Source organism: Arthrobotrys flagrans (assembly GCF_004000055.1).
Source record: "Arthrobotrys flagrans strain CBS H-5679 chromosome Unknown unitig_15, whole genome shotgun sequence".
In the NCBI taxonomy this organism is placed as follows: domain Eukaryota; kingdom Fungi; phylum Ascomycota; class Orbiliomycetes; order Orbiliales; family Orbiliaceae; genus Arthrobotrys; species Arthrobotrys flagrans.
In genome coordinates, this window is record NW_027137545.1 from 1,132,279 (window position 1) to 1,152,668 (window position 20,390).

The 20,390-nt window shown below is 48.5% G+C and overlaps 9 protein-coding genes across 9 annotated transcripts; 7 read left to right on the forward strand and 2 right to left on the reverse strand.

Annotated features, from left to right (window-relative positions):
- Nucleotides 1-73: 73 nt before the first annotated feature.
- Nucleotides 74-389, forward strand: DFL_000282 (uncharacterized protein; the record flags this gene model as incomplete). The annotated part of the gene is made up of 2 exons (XM_067631663.1): nucleotides 74-173; nucleotides 259-389. The coding sequence occupies 2 exons, from the start codon at nucleotides 74-76 to the stop codon at nucleotides 387-389; spliced, it is 231 nt and encodes a 76-aa protein (XP_067494810.1).
- A 188-nt stretch (nucleotides 390-577) lies between these two features.
- DFL_000283 (uncharacterized protein) lies at nucleotides 578-1,630 on the reverse strand (the record flags this gene model as incomplete). Its single annotated transcript, XM_067631674.1, has 4 exons — nucleotides 578-902; nucleotides 960-1,330; nucleotides 1,396-1,562; nucleotides 1,618-1,630. The coding sequence occupies 4 exons, from the start codon at nucleotides 1,628-1,630 to the stop codon at nucleotides 578-580; spliced, it is 876 nt and encodes a 291-aa protein (XP_067494811.1).
- Nucleotides 1,631-1,889: 259 nt separating this feature from the next.
- Nucleotides 1,890-2,960, forward strand: DFL_000284 (uncharacterized protein; the record flags this gene model as incomplete). The annotated part of the gene is made up of 3 exons (XM_067631685.1): nucleotides 1,890-2,058; nucleotides 2,126-2,694; nucleotides 2,766-2,960. The coding sequence occupies 3 exons, from the start codon at nucleotides 1,890-1,892 to the stop codon at nucleotides 2,958-2,960; spliced, it is 933 nt and encodes a 310-aa protein (XP_067494812.1).
- Nucleotides 2,961-6,199: 3,239 nt separating this feature from the next.
- Nucleotides 6,200-8,206, forward strand: DFL_000285 (uncharacterized protein; the record flags this gene model as incomplete). The annotated part of the gene is made up of 1 exon (XM_067631697.1): nucleotides 6,200-8,206. One exon carries the CDS (start codon nucleotides 6,200-6,202, stop codon nucleotides 8,204-8,206), a length of 2,007 nt encoding a protein of 668 aa, XP_067494813.1.
- A 1,647-nt stretch (nucleotides 8,207-9,853) lies between these two features.
- DFL_000286 (40S ribosomal protein uS10) lies at nucleotides 9,854-10,581 on the reverse strand (the record flags this gene model as incomplete). The annotated part of the gene is made up of 4 exons (XM_067631708.1): nucleotides 9,854-9,877; nucleotides 9,949-10,009; nucleotides 10,068-10,288; nucleotides 10,531-10,581. The coding sequence occupies 4 exons, from the start codon at nucleotides 10,579-10,581 to the stop codon at nucleotides 9,854-9,856; spliced, it is 357 nt and encodes a 118-aa protein (XP_067494814.1).
- Nucleotides 10,582-12,506: 1,925 nt separating this feature from the next.
- On the forward strand, nucleotides 12,507-13,654 carry DFL_000287 (uncharacterized protein; the record flags this gene model as incomplete). Its single annotated transcript, XM_067631719.1, has 3 exons — nucleotides 12,507-12,577; nucleotides 12,641-13,368; nucleotides 13,446-13,654. The coding sequence occupies 3 exons, from the start codon at nucleotides 12,507-12,509 to the stop codon at nucleotides 13,652-13,654; spliced, it is 1,008 nt and encodes a 335-aa protein (XP_067494815.1).
- A 326-nt stretch (nucleotides 13,655-13,980) lies between these two features.
- Nucleotides 13,981-16,787, forward strand: DFL_000288 (uncharacterized protein; the record flags this gene model as incomplete). The annotated part of the gene is made up of 6 exons (XM_067631730.1): nucleotides 13,981-13,988; nucleotides 14,052-14,292; nucleotides 14,352-14,406; nucleotides 14,470-15,767; nucleotides 15,829-16,400; nucleotides 16,463-16,787. The coding sequence occupies 6 exons, from the start codon at nucleotides 13,981-13,983 to the stop codon at nucleotides 16,785-16,787; spliced, it is 2,499 nt and encodes an 832-aa protein (XP_067494816.1).
- Nucleotides 16,788-17,212: 425 nt separating this feature from the next.
- Nucleotides 17,213-17,575, forward strand: DFL_000289 (uncharacterized protein; the record flags this gene model as incomplete). Its single annotated transcript, XM_067631741.1, has 2 exons — nucleotides 17,213-17,265; nucleotides 17,368-17,575. 2 exons carry the CDS (start codon nucleotides 17,213-17,215, stop codon nucleotides 17,573-17,575), a joined length of 261 nt encoding a protein of 86 aa, XP_067494817.1.
- A 1,599-nt stretch (nucleotides 17,576-19,174) lies between these two features.
- Nucleotides 19,175-20,011, forward strand: DFL_000290 (uncharacterized protein; the record flags this gene model as incomplete). The annotated part of the gene is made up of 2 exons (XM_067631754.1): nucleotides 19,175-19,532; nucleotides 19,671-20,011. The coding sequence occupies 2 exons, from the start codon at nucleotides 19,175-19,177 to the stop codon at nucleotides 20,009-20,011; spliced, it is 699 nt and encodes a 232-aa protein (XP_067494818.1).
- Nucleotides 20,012-20,390: the final 379 nt, after the last annotated feature.

A 20,390-nucleotide genomic window follows, 5' to 3' on the forward strand; every position in this document is an offset into this window, starting at 1 on the left:
CCCCGCCGTTAACCCCACCCCACCGACTTTCCACCGAATATACACCGACAGCCGAAGAAAAAAAAAGAGAAAAATGACCTCCAAAACCTACGAATACGACGTCGCAATGTCCTGCTCCGGGTGTTCCGGTGCCGTCGAGAGGGTTCTCAAGAAGTGGCAGACCACCCATCCCGGTAATTCCCCTTTCCCCGACCGTTCCCCTTTCCCTTCCTCGGGTGCACGTGTGGATGTTTGCGGTGGCTGATGAAATCTGGGTAGAATTGAAATACGACGTCTCGCTCGAAACGCAAAAGGTGCAGGTCACGACCGATCTGACCTACGATGAGGTTTTCGAGAAGATCAACAAGGTGAAGCCGATTTCGGCGGGGAGGGAAGTCGGGGGGGCTTGATCCTCCCCCCCTCGGAGCTAGGGGTTGAGATGGAGCTGCGTTACGTTTTTCTCTGTCTTTTTTGCAAAGGTGTTTGGCATTGCGGATGTTACTTGCTTTTGGTTTGGGATCATCTCGCTTTTGGTGGTTACGATTTATATATTCCCCCGTTCCCACGGGTTATGGATATACATGATGAAAAGAAAAGGCTATGAATACAACCCCTCCCGTCCGATCCACTCCCCGACACCCTCGCAAACCCCCCCTTTCCACCCCTCCGTCCCATCCTTGACTCCGTTCCTGACAACGGTACTGCTGACCCCATCCACTTGCCCCGCATCCTCCGGCACCACCATGTCAACTCTTTGGGAGATGGAGGGATCGAGTGAAGCTACGTATTCGTATTGTGATGTTTCGGTACCGAAGGCTGCGGAGGGACGGGTGAAGACCAATATTCTGTTCGCGGAGGAGAGGAGGGTCGTGTGCAAAGGGGTGAGGGTGTGGTGCGGTGGGTAGTATTTCGGGTCCAGTAGTCTAAAAATTATACGTCAAACGTATTTGTTTTCGAGGATTGCGGTGGTTGGGGAGTACCTTGTCAAAGTATCGTATCCCAAAATCCATACCTGCCTTGTCGTCTCGGACGGGAAGGAAGGATGGTTCGATAGGTCGGTGGATTTATCGATGAAGCGGGGGTGGGGGGTTATCCCTATATCTATCTGCGGAGCCGGTGCCTTTGTATCTTTATTCGACGGGGAAGTAGCGTAGACGTTGTGAATTTCTTCGGCGAGGAGGCACATCATCGCAAGACGGTGCTCGTAGGATGCCGGCGAAGACGCTTTGTCTGCGTTTGTGGTTGCCAGGAGGAGGAGGAGCGATGGGGGTTCTTCCGATGATCCTTCTGGGGTGTATTTCCTGAGCGATTGGAGAGCGAGGTGCATGTGTGCTTTCGTCGGGGGGTTGAACTGTTGGCTCCATCTTTTGAGTATTTATTTTGGTACGGAGGAGACCGACCGCGGTAGGAGCGTACGCTGGAGTCCAGTATGCAGACCGTTCTTCGTTTCTGCGATGTTGACGGTGATAAAGATGTAGGCCTTGGAGGATACGATTTGATGATTCGAAGGCTCGGAGAAGTCGTGAGCGAAGCTATCGTGGATCGGAAGGAAGGGAGGAGGGATCGGATCTTATCCATGCCTTCTGCTGCTGCTCTTAATATTTAACTCAAGTGGGTCGATGTAGGTTATAAGCGCACCTGCGGTCTCCATTGTAAACATCTCGATCCGGCGGGGCAGGTCGATGCAATGACGAGTCGTTTCGGAGATGTCGGGCAATCGCACCAGCGAAGGTGCGAGCTTGAAATTGCTTGGCGGGGGGAGCTGCATGCATGAGCTAGCTAGCCGAGTACTTACCTTTTGCCAACGGGGGGTTGGGGGTATATATTGGGGTATCGCCGCTTTTTTTTTGAGATTCACATCCTTGGGATCTATCCTGGCGATAACTCAACCGCCGACGCGGATCGAAAAGATGGAGTACCTCCGCCTCATCCGCACCGACTACCTCTTCTCCCCGGACCCGGCAATCTACCGCGCCCACGTCCAGCTCTTCCACTTCTTCCCCATAGCCTGCATCCTCCAATCCACGATCACCACGCCGATGGGTAAGACTTCCGTCAAGTCTGTTCTCAATTTACCTGGTACACCCCCTGCCTGCATATATATATATATATATATATATCCAACGAATACTGATATGAAAAATAGGAAAACTATCCTGGATCCTAATGGAACTCATCTCCCCCACCTCCTTCTTCCTAACCTTCTACCTCAACTCCCCAGCCCCTCTCGCGACTCTTGCAAACTTACCTTTCTCCCATAAAGTTCTTTCGATATTATATCTAATCCACTACCTCAACCGCGCGTTAATCTCGCCGCTCCGAGCACCGGCGTACGCACCGGCGCACGTAATAGTCCTGCTGGTAGGAACCTACTTCAACTATCTGAACGGCTACTCCCTCTCTTCGTTCTTACTCCTTCGACAAGGTTCCATCCCACAGGATGGGAAATGGTGGGGGTTACGGTTCACAACGGGTGTTGCGATATGGGTGATTGGGTTTTGGGGGAACATATGGCACGAAGATGTACTTTACGAAATAAGAAGAAGGGCAAAAAGGGAGCATTTGGAGACCGCGGAGGCGAAGAAGGAGGATGGACTCGGTGAGGGTGTCGAAAGGGTTTTGGTACCGGGGAGGTTGGTCGTCAGAGCGGAGAACAGCGGACATGTTTATGAGATTCCCGAAGGGGGGTTGTGGCAGTATTGTTGGCATCCGCATGTCAGTTTCCCTTCACATCCCTTCCTATCCGTACGGTGATACCGATTGATGTGTGTTTTTTTGGGATACAGTACTTCATGGAATGGATCGAATGGACTGGATTTTTGATCGCAGCCGGGGGGTGGGAATGTGCGCCTGCGATCAACTTTTTGGTAAATGAGATTGCGTCGATGACGCCGAGGGCGTTTCAGGGGGTGGAGTTTTATAAAAGAAAGTTTGGGAGGAGGGTGCCGAGGAGGAAGGCCGTCGTGCCTTTTTTACTATAGCTTTTTTTTTTCGAAGCGTATCAATTGGGATGGTATCACACGATGGACTATCGAGACCGAAAAATAATTGACGAAAAAAATGCAAAAGAAGAACAATTGTGGTGTGCATTTAAATCGAAATCAAATCCTACCTGCTACCGACTCGGGTTTGGGGTATATACGCCCCACTTGGGTATTTTTGGTACGCAGTGCTGGGAGGAATAGCTACGATGGTATATATCGAACGGAGGAGGAGGCCTGGACCCCCACCGTGCACCAGAGGTATAAGTAACATTACGTTGGTAATAGTTTACCGAGTCGATATTAATTATAGAATTGAGGTATTCGAATTCGCAATGGGTGTACGTATACCCCCCCTCCCGTTCTCCCGTCGGCCTGTTATCCGTAGACGGTGTACGTATCAAATATAGTACACGATATACAAACGACCTGTCCACGAGAGAGGGTAACGTTGCCCGAAAAACAAAACAACAAGGTGGAGAATTAGATTACGGTTCGAGGCCAAGTCTTCAATTCGAGTGAAAGAGAGGGTTCGTCATCCCGTTCATTTTGGGGGTCTATTTTTAGAATCCTTAGAAGGGGCAACCCAAACCGGCATGATGATTGGGCACTATGATATTGTGATTGAGAAAAGAAAAGATGGTAAAATATATCTTTTCGAATCGAATCGAATCGATAATGCAAGTTTGCAAGTAGCTGTAGATGTCCGGTGACGGCATGCACGGATGGAAATCGTTTTGCTGGTGAGGTAAGCCCAGTTCCGAAGCGCGAATTCTTGTTGGAACCCGGCTGAAACAAATTCGAACACCACCCACAGGGGGAGAAACGAACGAACGAACAAGAAGTGCGAAGCCTTTCGGTCCAAGACTTTTTTTTTTGTTTCCCTTTCGGTTGGGTTTTTTGTATCGCACGTCAGATGTCTTATGCCAAGTTGGGTTGGACGGTTGTAGCTTCTGTGCATTGAATCGAGAGCTTTTTTATAAATACAATATAGCATGACAGGGAACGATGAAACGGTCGGTGGGGATGGCACGGGTATCCACTGTTGGCCGTATATAACATGCATACTTTGAAGTGCCTTACCGGGTAATATAGTAAATGCACATGAAGGTGTAACCGTGCCAATAGAACGAAGGATCACGGGAAAGCCTTGCGGTTTTGGATATCTTTGTAGATGGGATTTGAGACTGGATATGATTTACGCCGTACGTGTACATGTGCATGTCATCGGGGATCTATATTATTTATAATACGGGATTCTTTTCCAGAAGACAAGGCGGAATCCAGGGCTCTTGGACTCGAATATAATAAGCTTCCAACGGTTAACATGGTACGGGGTACAAGCTATGGATGCATCCATCGTTCATGCGGTCGGAATGAGATGCAGGCAAAACCGTTTAAACCTCCCGTTGGTTCCTTCTTTCTATAAGAGCCGGAACTAAGAATTCATGCATGGTTTTGATTGGTAGGGCTTGTTCGATCGAAACGGCTATACTTGCTGTTGCCAGATTGTATATTTAACGACCAGTACGGTATATTATCCATCCGATATTATACAGAGAGGGAGGGAAAGAGTTCGCATGGGAGTGGTGATATATCGTGCTGGAACGGCGACTTTTTTCCTTTTCGGTCTGAACCGAATCAGTCTATCAACCACCACAACCTCCCCGCCATCATCGCTAACCGAGCAGAGGTACCAACCTAGCTTCGAGCTTCATCCACTACCAGGCCTGCAGGCATTGTATGTTTACATAATTCAAGGTATATCGGTGCATTCGATTCGACTTGGCTGGGTTCGATCCAATCTAATATAACGGAAACTTCTCTAGACGCCCTCGTATTCGAACCGCAGCACCTCTGAATCGAAGAGGTGGTGACTGCATTAAGATTGTGACCAGGCAGCCCTCCGTTTGGCGCCTCCATCCGAGAGCAGTGCGGTCGAATCAAGGAACTCACTTGCCCAGTCCGAACCAAACGGGTTTGTCGACCACCAGCAAGCACCACCAAGGACCTCGAGCTTGGTCGGGAGCTTAGCAGAGCTGCTTTTAGCCATACCTCTTTCGAGCGGGTCCTGGACGGGGCAGCTGGGAGAGTCGAGAGGTTTTTTTTTTTTTTTTTTTTTTTCTTCCTCTCCCCTGTTCTGCAATTTTGACAAATCCCCTTCTGCTCTGGTCTATTCCTATCCTCCAACCCTGAGATAGATCCCGCCTCCGCAGCAGCAAGCAGTTGCAAACATTCCTCAGGCCCCCTCGCTCCCTTGGCTCGATCTCTTCTCCCTCAACCATCCTCGACTTCTTCTCCTGCTCACATCTGATCAAGGCATCTTTGCATTATTTGCTTTCACTTGTCGTCTTGTACAGCTTCTTTTGCACAGCCCGCCTTCATAGCCTTCTCGAGATCCACCGTCTTCCCTGGTCACTCCCCGGAGAATATATTCCAAGGTACGCTTCTTTTTTGCCTGACTGCATGGAAAAGTAATCATCATCACCGCTGTCCTCCTACATCTCTAGCCGAGTCGTCGGGGTATTCCATCATCCTTCTCGACTTCCCATCCCGATCTTGCCTTGCTTTGCTTTGCTTGTGCCTGTGCCTGGTCCGGTCCTGTTGTTCTTGTACCTGTGTCCTCGCTCGTCCCGTCTGAGACAAGCTTCGTCCTCCACAGCCACCCTCTTCGATTCGCTCCCGCCTGTCTGCTTTCATGCTGCTTTTCTGACATCTCCAAATCTACCTTCCTCTGAGTTTCATACGCAATTCGTGGGATCTCCCTTAGTCAGATCCTATCCCCCCTTGACGTTTCATTACCACTTTCGGATTCCCACATCTGCTACCGGCCGCAGCAAAGCTTTTGTCCAGATCCAAGCCTTCTTTCTTCTCATTCTGCTTTCGGGCCCACTTTGCGTGTTAGTATGCGCCGCTGTTGTCCTTGCTCCAATCTTTCCTTGATCACGTTGCTTGTTTTCTAATTCCGGATACCGTTCCATCATCATTCTAAACGACTTGCGCCCGACTAACCTATCGGCACGGTTTGCGAAGCTTTGTTTTTGAACCTAGGCTGCACGTACCCCCCTCCCTTCACCCCCCAAGTGGGCACTGCCGTTCGCCTGTTCTTTCTCTTCGATATCTCTTGTTCCCCACCCCCCCCTTCGCCCCTCTTCCCCTAATCGTCCGACGACATTGCATACGCAGCTCCCCTTCTTAGCTTTCCCGACGATCAGAAAATAGCACACTGCAACGGAAAGATGTCGCGACAGGGCCTATCCCACCAGAGGTCCTCCGAGGCCTTAAATATGTCGCCGGACCCCAACAGCGTCTTCAACAATCTCAACTCCACCCAGCAGAACTACTTTGATACCTCCTACCTCACCCCTTCTCAAGATCTCTCGCAAACCATACAAGCTCAGCAGGTCCCATCGCCCACTCTGAACCCTCAAGTCTTCAGTCAACCCCAGGCGCCGGCAGGTCTGCTGGGTCCCGCTACCTTCAATCTAAGCCCGGCTCAGAGTCAAACCGGTTTCAACGACTTCTCCCTCTACAACGATAACAATTCCCCCACCAACCTCGATCCCAGCACCGCCATGTACGGTGGTACCGAGATCATGAATCCCTCGAGTTTCATACCGAATAGGCATCACAGTCCTCATCTGGTCACCCCGCCGAACCACCAGCAGCTGGATTGGTCATCCCCGAACTTCCATCAGATCCAGTCCCGCCACCAACGTGCGCTATCGGACCAATCTGATATCTCACCGCAGCCGAGCCCTTTCCTGCAGAACCAAGAGTTCCAGGACCACCACAGTCCTTTGCTCAGAGCGGAGCAACCGGGCGAGATGATGAACCTCCTCCAGAGCAATGACAACTTTGGACTCGACCAGTTCACCCTGAATGATAACGTAAACGGCTACTCGCCGAGCCACAGCCCTAGAATCACCCCTCACCTGACCCCGCAACACACGGGGAACGGTCCTAACCGACAATCCCTCAACGAGTCCGCTTTTCTATCATTGAACCAGCCGACGTTCCAAAATCCGAACCCTGCGGCCCTCGCAGGCCTCGGCCTGCAGCCTGTAAATGGCCTCCAAGATCAAGTTGTGATCACCCCACCTTCCATCGAGGTTGAATTCGCCCCTCCCCAGCGACAACCTACTTTCCCGGAGAAAATGCACGATGACAGCGCACTATCGCCCCCTTCGAGAGGTCGTGCCCGTCAGAGATCCAAATCCGATCCACCCCTGTTGACCATCTCTCGCCCGGAGACCCCGGACTCTCAGATGAGCAGCTTCAATCCAAACTTTGAAGTCCCCACACGCGGCCGCCGTGATTCCCTCCATCCCACCGATTTCCTAAACGCCAATAGCCACTTCAGAACACCTTCCCCCTCTCCTTCAATCTCTTCCGTCACATCTTCGGTTTCCACATCCTCTCGCCATGTTCGCCGCTCATCCACAGGTGGGCTGAGCAACCGCGACTACATACTGGATCTCGCCGACCCTAAGCGCCCCGGTGTTTCAGGATCCGACACGAAGCGCGTGCAGAAGCACCCTGCAACCTTTCAATGCACATTATGCCCAAAACGCTTCACCCGCGCCTACAATCTCCGTTCCCACCATCGCACGCACACCGACGAACGTCCGTTCGTCTGCACCGTCTGCGGCAAGGCATTTGCTCGCCAACATGACCGAAAGCGCCACGAAGGCCTACACTCCGGCGAGAAACGTTTTGTCTGCCGCGGAGAGTTGAAGTCCGGTGGGAACTGGGGTTGTAGCCGAAGATTCGCACGCGCTGATGCCCTCGGGCGACACTTTAGAAGTGAAGCCGGAAGGGTGTGTATCAAACCGCTACTCGATGAAGAAGCCGAAGAACGGATGAGACGGCAGGCGGAGAGTAATAGCATGGCGATGGCGTATGATCCTTCGCATCCTACTTTCCCACCTGGAGCTTTGAATCAGCTGCCGTTGGCGTTGCTTGCACAGTACCCTGCGCTTGCTAGTGCGTGGGAGACGCTGGCCAATGCGCCTTCCGGAGGATTCGACGATGAGGACGAAGGGAAAAGTGGAACGTTCGATCATAGCAGCGGTGGGGAGTGGGATGAAGGGATGAGTTCGGGTGGGATGGGTAGCCATCGGAATAGCTTTGATGGAAGTGGATTTTCGAGGGATGATTGGAGTGGGAGCGAAGCTGGGTGGCATAGCGATACCGGTGAGCCGTATCCTACGGCTGCTGCTCCAACGTGGAGCTTGCCAGGATAGGATCAAGACCCGCGTAACCGTGGAGGCCAGGGCAAAAGTCAGGTATCAGTATTGTTTCTTGGGATTTATAGGCGGGGGGTTTTTTTAGTTTGCTTGTGTTCTGGGAGTCCTCGATCTGATTTTTTTACATCTTCTTTTCTTGATACGGGTGGGTGGGATGTGGCATATTTCCTGCAAATTGTACGAACTTTTGCTATCATGAACCTTTTATCCTTTATCAACTTCACTCTTGAATTTTTCGAGAGAGGCGTGTGTTTTTATATACCTGTTCGCTATAGACTTTTCTTTTGTCTGAGTGTTTTCCTTTTTCTTCTTTGCGTTAAATCAGATAACCGGTAATGTATAAGCAGAGGTTAACCTATAGTCGATCCTTTCATTTCCTTTTTACCACCACTTGCTGCCTTTTTTATCACCTTTTTTTTTGATATTTTCTACGATGTATTACTCAATTCCTGTCCACCACCAAAAAATTGCTGATCTTTGGAAAACAAAATGACCGTTTTTTAGACTGTTGGGGTAATATGGGATTGCCTTTTACTTTCTTACCCTTTTTCTTTTTGTTTTGCGAGTTTTTCTTTTCTTTTCTTTGGTTTTATTTGATTTTTTATATTAGGGGCGTCTATCTAGTTCTTTTTTATATTTATTTTTTAATGCTTTTGCTGTTATACGATATATAGTACAAGTAGCATACGATACAACTTGGAGGTTGAATAGACCTTTTTTTTTTTTGCAAGTTTGGGGGAGTACAATTTGATTAAATATAAACGTTGGGATTCCCTTTATACCCTACAAGCTTGTCTCGTACCCGGACCTGGTCGCCTATCCGTAGACCATCATCGAGCTCGGAGCTGTGCGTGCTCTGCAGATGTGGTTTCTTGCGATATCCGGGCGGTACTGGCCGGTCTTGTGCCCGGTCGGCAGGAATACATTACAAGGCAACGTCAACGGGATCTTACGATCTTCGTTTTACCGCGATCGCCGGAGCCTTTAAACTCTTCGGTTGAGATAGTCTGTCCGTATACAACTTTGGATTGTTCGCTTCCTGTTCCGTATCTTCGACATCACCCCTTCGTGGGAGATGACTTTCGGGGGTGCTGTGGTATTTTGGCCGATGGGTCTGGGAGCGGGGCGCTACCTTTCGACGATCATATTTTCACTCTACGAAGTATCATCTACCATCCGTACCTCCGCCCTTACTGAGGTAAGCCTGTCGGGTGTATTTGCGTGTGATGTTTCATAATCTTCATTTATCCGAATATATCCACATTTCGAAGTAAAGAGTCAACGATGAAAAGAAACCGACATTTGTCGGTAGAAGACGACCATGATGGGTAGACGCATGTAGCAATACCAAGTAAATGAAACAAAAAAAAAAAAAAACAGGAAGACCGGAGGGTTGGACAAGGTAGAGAAAACCGTTCGAGATATATAGAAGCTTCAGCAACTCCCTCTTCTTTCTTGTCCCAAAGGAGAGGGCTTTGGAAGGCAAAGGCGACGACTATGGCATGTCGGCAGAAAATTCTAATGTGGAAGAAAAGACGGAGGAGGTAGTGGTTGCGTGTGTGTGGTGGAAAGTTGAATTAATGGTAGAAGCTTTATGTAACAGAAAGGAGGGAGAGGGTATTCTGCTTTTTTTTTTTTTTTTGTTTACGCGGCAATGGTGACTTCGACCTGTAGATTTTCATAGAGTGGTTAGAATTGGATGTTCGTGTTGAAACGGGAGAAATGGGATGGTATGTTACCTCAACGCCAGCCTCGATATTTATGATGATCTGCTTGACGACCTCGGTGCCAGCTTGTAGACTATTCCTTTCCGTTAGCACTCTCCTCTTCTCCCCTGAGATTCCCATGATGTACGTACTCAATCAACCTCTTGTGGATTCTCATCTCGTAAGAGTCCCATGTCTTGGAACCCTCACCGTTGGGGGTTTTACGGGTGGAGATTCTGAGGTTCTTGGTGGGTAGTCTGACGGGTCCCTTGACGCGCAAGTCCTTGGAGCGGGCGCGCTCGATGAGCTCCTTGCAGACCTTCTCTAGCGATTTGACCTTGCGGGATGTGAGGGTGATGCGGATGCGGTGTTCCTGGAGAGTAAAGAAGGGGCGTTAGGGTCCGGTTTTGATCGTTTTTATGATCAAAGGTGCTATCCTCCTGATCTTGACGTATCCGATTTTTATGGCCGTCTCTTGATGTCTCCTTCATCGTCTTCAGGAATACTGGCAGCGTTCCCCCGTTCCATTTCGTCCAATCATTCCTTTACTTCTTTCCCCATCTCATCTCTTCCTTTCGACCCGGAAAAATTGGAGGGAGAGAGGTTCAATCTAACCTTTGGAGCATCACCAGCGTCCTTGCTGTCCTTTCCAAGATATCCCGACATGCTGAATAATTGGTTGGGTTAAAATTCGTAAAAAAACGAAGTCGTAGCGGGATCGATAATGTATCGTGAGGAAGGAGTATCGGAAGTTAAAGATTCAACCGGTATAGGTGGTCGTTCGTCGGAAAAAAGTTGGTCGTCGTCAAAGAAGAACGGGGATGTCGAAAGGGCCTAGCAAAAAGAGTTAACTGGAGATGTCTGATTGGGGTTGTGGTACACCATACAGGTTTTTGCCAAGGCTTAAAATTATGTGGGACACCAGCCACGGTGAGCAACGCAGAAGTGCTTTTTGGGGGGTTTTCGTGGTGTGGCGGTTAGTTAGGGCAGCCATGCCCTGTGGCTTGACCAAGCGAGTCATGTGATCAATCCGAGCTTGTCTTTTGGCGAGGACACGTGTAAACGTTGATGGCTTCAAGACCCACATGTTTTGACCACCATTTGCGCGGCAACCATCTCATGTATTTTAGATTTTGCACCCGCAATTTGAAGATGAGATTCAGGAGAATCATCTAATGACCTTTGGTTATTGTGCTGATCGATTGGGGAAACGTGATCTTGTGAGACGAAATCTGGTGCCATACACTCAAAATCCCACAACGCAAATCTCCAACATTTCTTGAGTCACGTGATAATTTGAGCTTCAAAAGCCGGGGTTGATTGCCATACGAAATCGTCAATAATCTGCCTACTCTGAACACCATTTATACGACGACTACCTGGGGTATTTTAGATTCAAGACCTGGAATTTGAATACAAGACTCAGGAGAATCCCGTGACCACCTCCACCTATCGCGCCGGCGGGTTGGGGAAGCGTGAATCGATGATCATTGAGGTTGAACAGCATCCGTACATGACGTCACTTCGACAAACTCCGGTGTTGCCTGTGCTGAGTTCAAGCCTCTATAGAAAAGTGCAGTTCCCCGTACAAAAGTGAATAACTTTGAACCCTGGTTGTGAGCGAGCGACCTTTGCCAATTTGATGAAAATTATAAATTCGTTTAGCCCTCGAACAGGAGATTCGAATAAACCGTTTTTCATGAGAATCTATAATCCGTAGGACGTCGATGGTTGAGCATTGGATTTTGAAAAAGGTGAGCACTTGGCCGGTTTTGAAGCTCAAAATAGTCGTGCGGCCTGCTGTCCTTTCGACGGCATGATGTTGCGCTGTGAGGATAGGTCTTGCGGCGCCATAAACCTTTGTATCATCGCATACCGGTCTATCGACATTTCACGGCTTGATGCTAACATGCCAAGGCGCCACCGTTGCAGCGGTCCGGAAACTAACCTGATCGAATAAACGAGCTCCACCGGTGCCTTTGGACAGGCCGACTCCTATACAGAAATCTGCGCCTACGGAGCATAACCTGCATGTTTGAACCCGGGATGTTTTCAGATCGAAACTTCAAAAAACCTCCGTATGAACGATCCGGCTGAAATCGAAGCTAGAATGGAAGCATTCAAACGTTTACATACGTGCCCGGGCTGTTGTTTCGAGAGCCAGACTATGCCCGGACGAGTGAATCGAGTGTCTAAGCTGGTGTCCCGTTAATTTGCCTGCAGGGCCGCTTATTAACTCACACCCCGGTTACATAGAACAGCGGTGTTCGATTCCGTCCGAATTCGAATTCAGCCTTAAGCTTGTTGATGACCTGTTCCATGCACATGCCTTTTGTTGAAATTTGTCTCGTCTTTCCGGGGCCCGATCGATCTAAAACACCAAAAAGAACTCTAAACGTACATGCATACATACAAGCACGCCTTCGTTATGTAACGGAATGTATATTATGTGAGGGGGAGGCTGTCAGCTGGGTGAATTCACTCGGATAGAAATGCTATAGCATAAGAGACGCTTCGTGGCCTTAAAACCCGGGCCATGGGCTTTCGTTGAACATCCCTTTTTTTCTAACTTTGGTTAAAGTATTGTAACTATGGCATCAACTCTGAATTTCAGTGCGAAGGATATCCCCGATCTCACAGGCAAGGTCGCTTTGATCACTGGGTAAGAACGTATTCTCAATCGCTACTAGACTTCTTACTCTAACATTGTTTGCGTAACATCCAGCGCTAATGTTGGAATCGGCCTCGAAACCGCCTATTTCCTGGCTTCCCACAATGCGACTGTGCATCTCGCCTGTCGCAGCGAACCCCGCGCTTTAGCAGCAATCGATATCCTCCAATCCCGACTGAAAGCCGCAAAAGTCGATGCGAAAGTCTACTACCATAACCTCGACCTGGGATCCATCAAAACCGCCAAATCGTCTGCTGAGGACTTTTTAACCAAGGAAAACCGACTGGATATCTTGATAGCGAATGCTGGGGTGCTCGGAAACCAATGGACACCGGAATGGGAATACGAACCGATGTTTTTGACAAACCACCTGGGACACTTTGCGTTCGTTACGACGTTATTACCGTTAATCGAGAAGACAGCGGATATAACCCATGATGTTCGGATAGTCTGTACTACGAGCAAGGCGCTATTCATGACTTCTCCGACGATTGACTACGATTCTATTACCGATCGTCCCAAGGATGCAGATGAACCGCGGCACATTGGACAATTCGCGACCTCCATGAAGGTTTACGGACAAAGCAAACTTGCAAATTTATACTTTGCGAAGGAATTGGATAGGAGGTATAGAGCAAAGGGGGTGTGGGTTAATGCGCCTCACCCTGGATGGGTTGGAGGTACTGAGTTGGGACTCCATGAGGCGTTTGATATGTTCGGGTTTATTACGAAGAGGATTGTGGAGTTTCTGCACACTTGGTTTGCCATGAAGACTGCCGATGGTATGTATTTCTCGGTTCCTTAGACTTATTTCCATACAAAGGAAAGGTAGTAGTTCTAATGCAGGAGTGGGATTTAGGGGCTGCGACCCAGACTTATTTGGCGACTTCTCCAAAGGTGCCGGAGTATGGGATTCACGGACAGTATTTGATGCCACGGAATAATTGGTTATGGAGATATCAAGGCCCGCAGGTGGTTAAACTTGATGCGGCGTATCAGAACGAAGAGGAATGGAGTAAGCTGTGGCAGTGGTCCGAGGAAGTTGTGAAGAAGGAGCTGGCCAAGTAGTTTATATTTGATATGCTGGTCGTGCTAGTTTTCTATGAGCCATCTGCCTAATGCATCGAATTTGTTTTATAGTTTGCTGCCATCTCTTATTATTCAGGCGCAGTTTTCTTTCTTTCTTTCTTTGTCATAAGTTGTAAAATCAATGTCGAAGAAATCATATAAAGAAAGCCGTGAAGCCAAGAATAGGGTGGGTCTCGACGTCACCAAGCCATTTTGCTGTGTTGCTGGGAACCACTTTGGGCAGCTTGTGTACTCGCCTTCATCCTTTTCTATCTTCGAAAACTCCACGAGTCGCTCTAACCCTCGCACGTTCGCGCGTTTCCACCATGTCGACGTAAGTTATGTCACTTTCTTCCTCCCAACTCCCTAGATACGTCGAACTAACGTGTACATGTAGCCCTCTCCACATCCCCTTCCGCAAATCCGCACCCCTCACCCCGCCACTCTCGACGGCGATAACATCCTACATATCCTCTAAATATGACCAACATCCCGATATGTTCAAGGCCGACTTGGCCACTATCGATAAGATGCGCTCCGACGCCGTTAATGTTCGAGACGCCCATGGTAGCGAGCTGATGAAGTTGGGAGCCTATGCTGCCGTGCTGTCGGCTGCTAGTGGGAAGTTTCCGGTTGATGTATGGGGTTCTACCTTTTTGATCCTTACTGGGAGGATGTGTATTGACGGATGCTATAGATCGGTGCAGATTTCACATGGTATCCAGCCTTAGGATATAACACTCAACGTCCTCGTAAGAATACCCCACTAACCGATTACGTTTAACAAATCCTAACACCCTCGTCACCATGAGCAGTCACCCAGAACAACCTACAATTCGAGCGCGCAAATATAATCTACAATCTCGCCTCCTTATACTCCCAACTCGCCGTCTCAGTCTCCCGTTCCACCTCCGAAGGCCTCAGACAGGCATGTAACTACTTCTCCTGCGCCGCCGGAACCTTCTCCCACCTCCGTACCGAAATAATTCCCAAAATGCGTTCTCTACCACCGGAAGACATGGACGTCATGACTCTCGAAGCTCTTGAGAACTTAATGTTAGCGCAAGCTCAAGAATGTTTTTGGCAGAAGGCGGTGATGGACGGCATGAAAGACTCTTTAATATCCAAGCTCGCGGCAAAGGTTAACGACTTTTATGCCGAAGCGAGGGATATTGCGAAGCAGTCTGATACCGTGTCGACGGAGTGGATCCATCATATGACTGCCAAACACCACCATTTTGCTGCTGCGGCTCAGTACAGAGCTGCATGTGATGCGCTTGAGAAGTCGAAGTATGGAGAAGAAGTGGCGAGGTTACAGGATGCGCTTAAGTGCGTGAACGAAGGGTTGAGGGAGGAGAGTTATGTTTCTAAAGTCGTGACGGCGGATTTAAAGGGTCTGAAACAAAAGATTGCGGATACCCTACGGAGAGCGGAGAAGGATAATGATTTGATATATTTGGCGCCCGTGCCGTCGAAAGCTGAGCTGGCGGTTTTGCAAAGAGCTTCGATGGTGAAACCCATCGTGCCGAAGGAGATTACAGAGGCAAGTGCGAAGCTGGTGGCTGGTGGGGAGTACGGTCCGCCGCTGTTTCAGAATTTGGTGCCGTTTGCTGTACACATGGCGGGCAGCATATACGTGGAAAGACGGGATCGGGCGGTGAATAATATTATCGAAGAGTTGGAGACTTTGACGGTGCAATTGAGAGAAACTCTGCAATCGCTGAACCTACCGGGGTCGCTAGAGGCACTGGAAAAGCCGTTGGGGCTACCGCCAGGATTAATGGCACACGTCCAAGAAGTCAGGCAGGCAGGCGGTGTGGAGGGTCTCCTAAGAGCCTACGACGATGTGACAAAGATCAAGTCGAACGATAAGGCGGTGTACGAGGAATGCGTGGAGATCCTCAGACTCGAAGAAGAGGAAGATCAAAAGATGAGACAAAGACACGGAACGGATAGGTGGTTACGGAAACCGTCGAAGGAGGTGGAATCGAATCCTATCAAGCAGATTGAAGAGTACGGTAGCATCATACAGAGCGCGGATAACTCGGATCGCCTCATTATGGAGAAGATTCGAATGTTTGAGGCGCCGCTGCGGTTGATGCAGGGCAGCGATGTGAGTTTATACCCCTCTTCCTGATGAGATGAGGAAAAGTTTGTACTAACGATACGAAAAGTCCGGCCTACGGGACTTCGTCCCAAACTCCAGCCGTCCCAAAATGAACGTCCAAGTCGACAAAACAGCCACAAAGCTCCGCCAACTTCTTGACGAAACCTCACGGTTTGAGTCCGCTCGAAGGCGCCTGATCGAACAAATCCGCGAAAGAGGTAGAGCGGATGATATCACACAAGCACTTCTTACCGAAGCCGGAAAGATCGAATTAGAACAACCGATGAAACCGATCGAAGCCGCCGACTTTGAAACACTCTTTGCGGAACGTCTACGCGCCTACGATGAATACCAATCTATCAAAGCGAACGAACAGCAGAAGCAAGATTCATTGGCTACGAAGATCAAAGACGCAAACACTGCGTTTGTATCAAGTAGAAAGGTAGACGATAGTCTTAAGGAGCGAGAACAGGCGTTACAAACCTTGGAGACGGCCTACGCAAAGCATCAAGAAGTGATTGGGAATTTGGACAGCGGAAGGAAGTTCTACAACGACCTTGCCAAACTACTGGCTAGGTTACAACAGGAAGCCAAGGGATTTGTGTACGCGAGGAAGTACGAAGCAGAACAGATGGAGATGTAAACGTTACCACTTTTACCCTTACTTCTTGGTATTACAGTACTGACACGCATTGATACAGGGATATTACATCCGCCATGTCAAATCTCAGGATATCATCTACCCCCGCCGCAGCACCGATAGCACAATACCAGCAACAACCACCCCCGCAGCCACCAGTACCGCAACCAGTCCAACCGCAAGCACAAGCCGCACCTTCACGGTACTCTACGAGATCACAGGCGCCAACCAGACAATCCGAAACGGCGACGCCACTACCAGCACCACAGGCGCAAAGACCGTTGAATGTGCCTTCCGTACCAACGATTCAGGGCGGTGGGGTTTGGACCCCGGATCAGGGGATTAGATTTGGACCGCCGGCCGGGGGTGCTGGAAGGGGGAGGTAGATGTTTTAGCTGTAGAGATCGTAGGGATTTATATACATGATGTTGTTTCTTTTTTTATAAGAGGTATGATTGGGTGGAATTTTAGTCAATCAATTATGCATAGCGACCAATATAAAGCGGGCGATCTAATCAAAATTTTCTGGGGGGTTTATCCCCGTCTAAGATTTAGGGCTATTATATCACCATGTATTCACATGTTGGTTAAAGTTGTGCAGGTACCTGTTTTGTACCTTGGTTGGTTATGACGTCGTTAGTGATGCGCACGCAGGCGCGGCGTCATAGAGGCGATTCGCAGGGAAATGGTATATAAAGGGTCTTTTGAAAGAATGGGTTCTCGGATTTTAATAATAATTAAACTAAAAAGAAAACCTCTACGAATACTACTACTATTATCTTAACAAAGAAAAACATACTATCCATTCAAAATGAACAACAACAAAAACAACGGCGTCCGTCAAGGTGTGACCAGTGTCACTTCGTACGTCCCCTTCACAAGAGTTTAACCTGGCCTCGAGGCCAGGCGGTGGTTTAACCATAACCATCTATTAGATAGTATGCTGACAACCATGCACCTTAATAGTACCGTTGGAAACCTCGTGGGCGGCCTCCTCGGCACAGTCGGTGGAGCTGTCGGTACGGTCGGCCGTGGCCTCGGAGGAACGATAAATAATACCACGGGGACAAAGGCTGTGGGCGATGGACTTGCGTATGTGACAAATGGGGTTGAGAGTGGGGTAAATAGTGTGGCGAAGGAGATTGAAGATGCTGGGAAGGCACCAGGGAAATAGATACAACAAAGATCAATATGGGGAGATATAGGGGATGAAGGCCTGTCTTGTACCAGGACTTGGGTTCTGAAATTGTGCAGGTAGGAATGAAAGCGCAGGGATATATATATATGGTGTAAAATGGGATCTCTTCATGTACTATTTCTTGAAAATAATACCTTCTTTTCATCCGATTTAAAGTCCACCATCAAAGGATATGAATGAATGTTTATAGAGAGAAGGAGAGACCCAATCAGATATAAAAAAATAAATCTTAGCATCAATAAAACTTCAAGAGACGTCTGTATATTTGACCAGTCCGCCAACGAAGCCCGTATTCAGTGCTTGACTCTATGATTTGTGATTCATCACGCTGGGTATTCTCTCCCCTCCTCTTTGTGCCTCGTGAAAAAAATTTTGTATTCGGATAAAAAGACCCACCAGAAGCGTAAAAAAAAAAAAAAAGGGAAAAGATGGAGGATCTTCCGAAGAACAAAAGAAGGCCCCGAGTTTCAAAGGAAAGGGATTTGAACCATCGAAAACAGAAGAAAAAAAACCCCATCACCCACCTTTATTCCCCTCCTAGAAGTGATCCCCCCGGGAATTTAATGGTGTGTAAAGATGTAAACCCCCCTCGCCTCAAGAATAAGCCCCATCGAGTCACCTCATACCCTTCTTTCGAAGGAAGTACAAAGCAATCGCATAACTATCCAATCTTTGACGAAAATTAAAAAAACCAGCACCAGAGAGCGTGAACTCTCCAATTCCCACAATCCTTAACCACCTCCGAATCCTTTCACAACAAAGAAACCCAGTCTTCAATCGAACCCCGAAGGGCGAGAGACAAAAAGAATCGATGTTTGAACGTGGTAGTAACTAACGGTTGTGGAGCCAAGGAAAGCGGGTGTAATTGTTTTATAATGCCGTATAATAAACCGAATGGAATCAATGCTTCTATGTCGGTGTTTTTCAACTGGTTTTGTTTGGAAACAAAACTACGTCCGGGGACTTTCTCCCAAAGCTTTCTGTGAAATGGACGAATGAAGTTTCCTTCATTGTCTGTGTGTGGCTTTGATGGCGATTGTTTGAGCGAGGGGGTATTGTACGGTCGATACTTAGATCGTATGGGGGATTCTGGAAGGTGAATGCGGATGGATGATGGAGTTGAAGTTTTTTTTTCCAATGTGATGATGGTTGGTGAAGGAAAGAAAAAAAAAGATGGTTTGGTGTCGCGAAGAAAAAATAAAATTTATAGTGAAGTGGCGTTGGCGCGGGTTAATCTGTGGCTGATGAATTGTTGGTGGCTGGTGCGACAACTCGACACGCAGGACACGCAGGAAACCGACGTACAAGACTAGCAGGACAACTGTTCATGTATCCTGAAATGTATATTTCAACTCTCATCGGGCCTTCGATCTCGCCTAAGTCACTATAACGTAGTTATTGATACAGTATGTGGCTCTGGTTCGGGATATAAATAGGGCCTAAAAACACCCATAGCAAACTTTTGGTTTTTCCTATATATATAGTAAGTATATATATATTGCACCAGTGCAATATCAATTTCGCTTTGAAACGGCTTCAGAGGACGTTTTTTCTTTTCGCCAAGGCATGGTAACTATGTTGGGGATATCTAAAACTGGCGCACGAATCAGAAAAGCTGGTTCTTCGATTCTGTCCCTGCTCCACGAAGATGTCAGTTCTGGGCACCGAGATGTTACTTCTGAGCCTCGATATGTCCCTTCTGAGTCCCGAAACGTCACTTCTGAGCCTCAACACGTCCCTTCTGAGCCTCGAGATGCCATTTCTGAGCCGCGAGAGGCCGTTCCCGAGCCCCGAGCAACTGCCGAGGATACTAGTCTCTTTCAGCACTCCGATTGGTATGACCGGCAGGATGAGGATCTAGATCTCAATTTTGCTGGCGCCAAAGCAGATCATTGGAAACAATGGACGGCGAGACTAGAGTTCACTCAACAAGGTACAAACTCTATCGACCCCTTCTAGATCGGTAAAAGCAATGTCGACAAAGTGGGAACCTCAAAAAGGCAGCAAACGTACCGGAACCGCTTTCTATATCAACCTAGGCCAAAAGCCGGCCGAATACTTCTAACGGCAGGACACAATCTCATTAGCGATAAAGGCGAGATGGTGCAAGATATGGCAATTTGGGATACAAACAAAGATACAGCCGAACTTATCACACCGGAACACATGTTCATCTGCGAAGAGTACAAAAATAAACCGGGCCAGGAGAGCAAGGTTCACGACTATGGAGTGATATTGCTACCAGGGAATCCCAAAGGTGGCTTTGGATTTTCGTTGAAAATGGCTGAAGCTCAAAATTCTAATATGAGGCTTCCTGCGGTCAACGTCATCGGATACCATCCAAATATCAATGAACCCGAGTTCTACTCCGGGAGGACATTAAACGGCATAGATTCAATTATAGTCCTTTAATCCAAATCGTGGGCACGGGAGCGGCCCCTCATACCCTCGCCATGTCTTGCCCACAAATCTAGAAAGACGCCTTAAGCGGGAGGCTGACTGAAGCAAATTTAATACAATATATGAAAAGTGGCGAAGACATCAATGGCCGAGCCACGGCACGATGCTACACTCCCCTCATGGGTGCGACTCTAAAGGCCCATGAAAATGTCGTTGAATTCCTCCTCGATCACGAGGCAAGAGTGGATATCTGAGCAGAGGGTGATACTACCGCTCTTTGGTTGGCTACATCGACGTCTACAAAGCACTCATCATCAATCGTTGAGCAGTTGCTTCGTAAATGGCCGGATCCGAATGCAGTTCCAAGAAGAGGAACCGGAAATACACCACT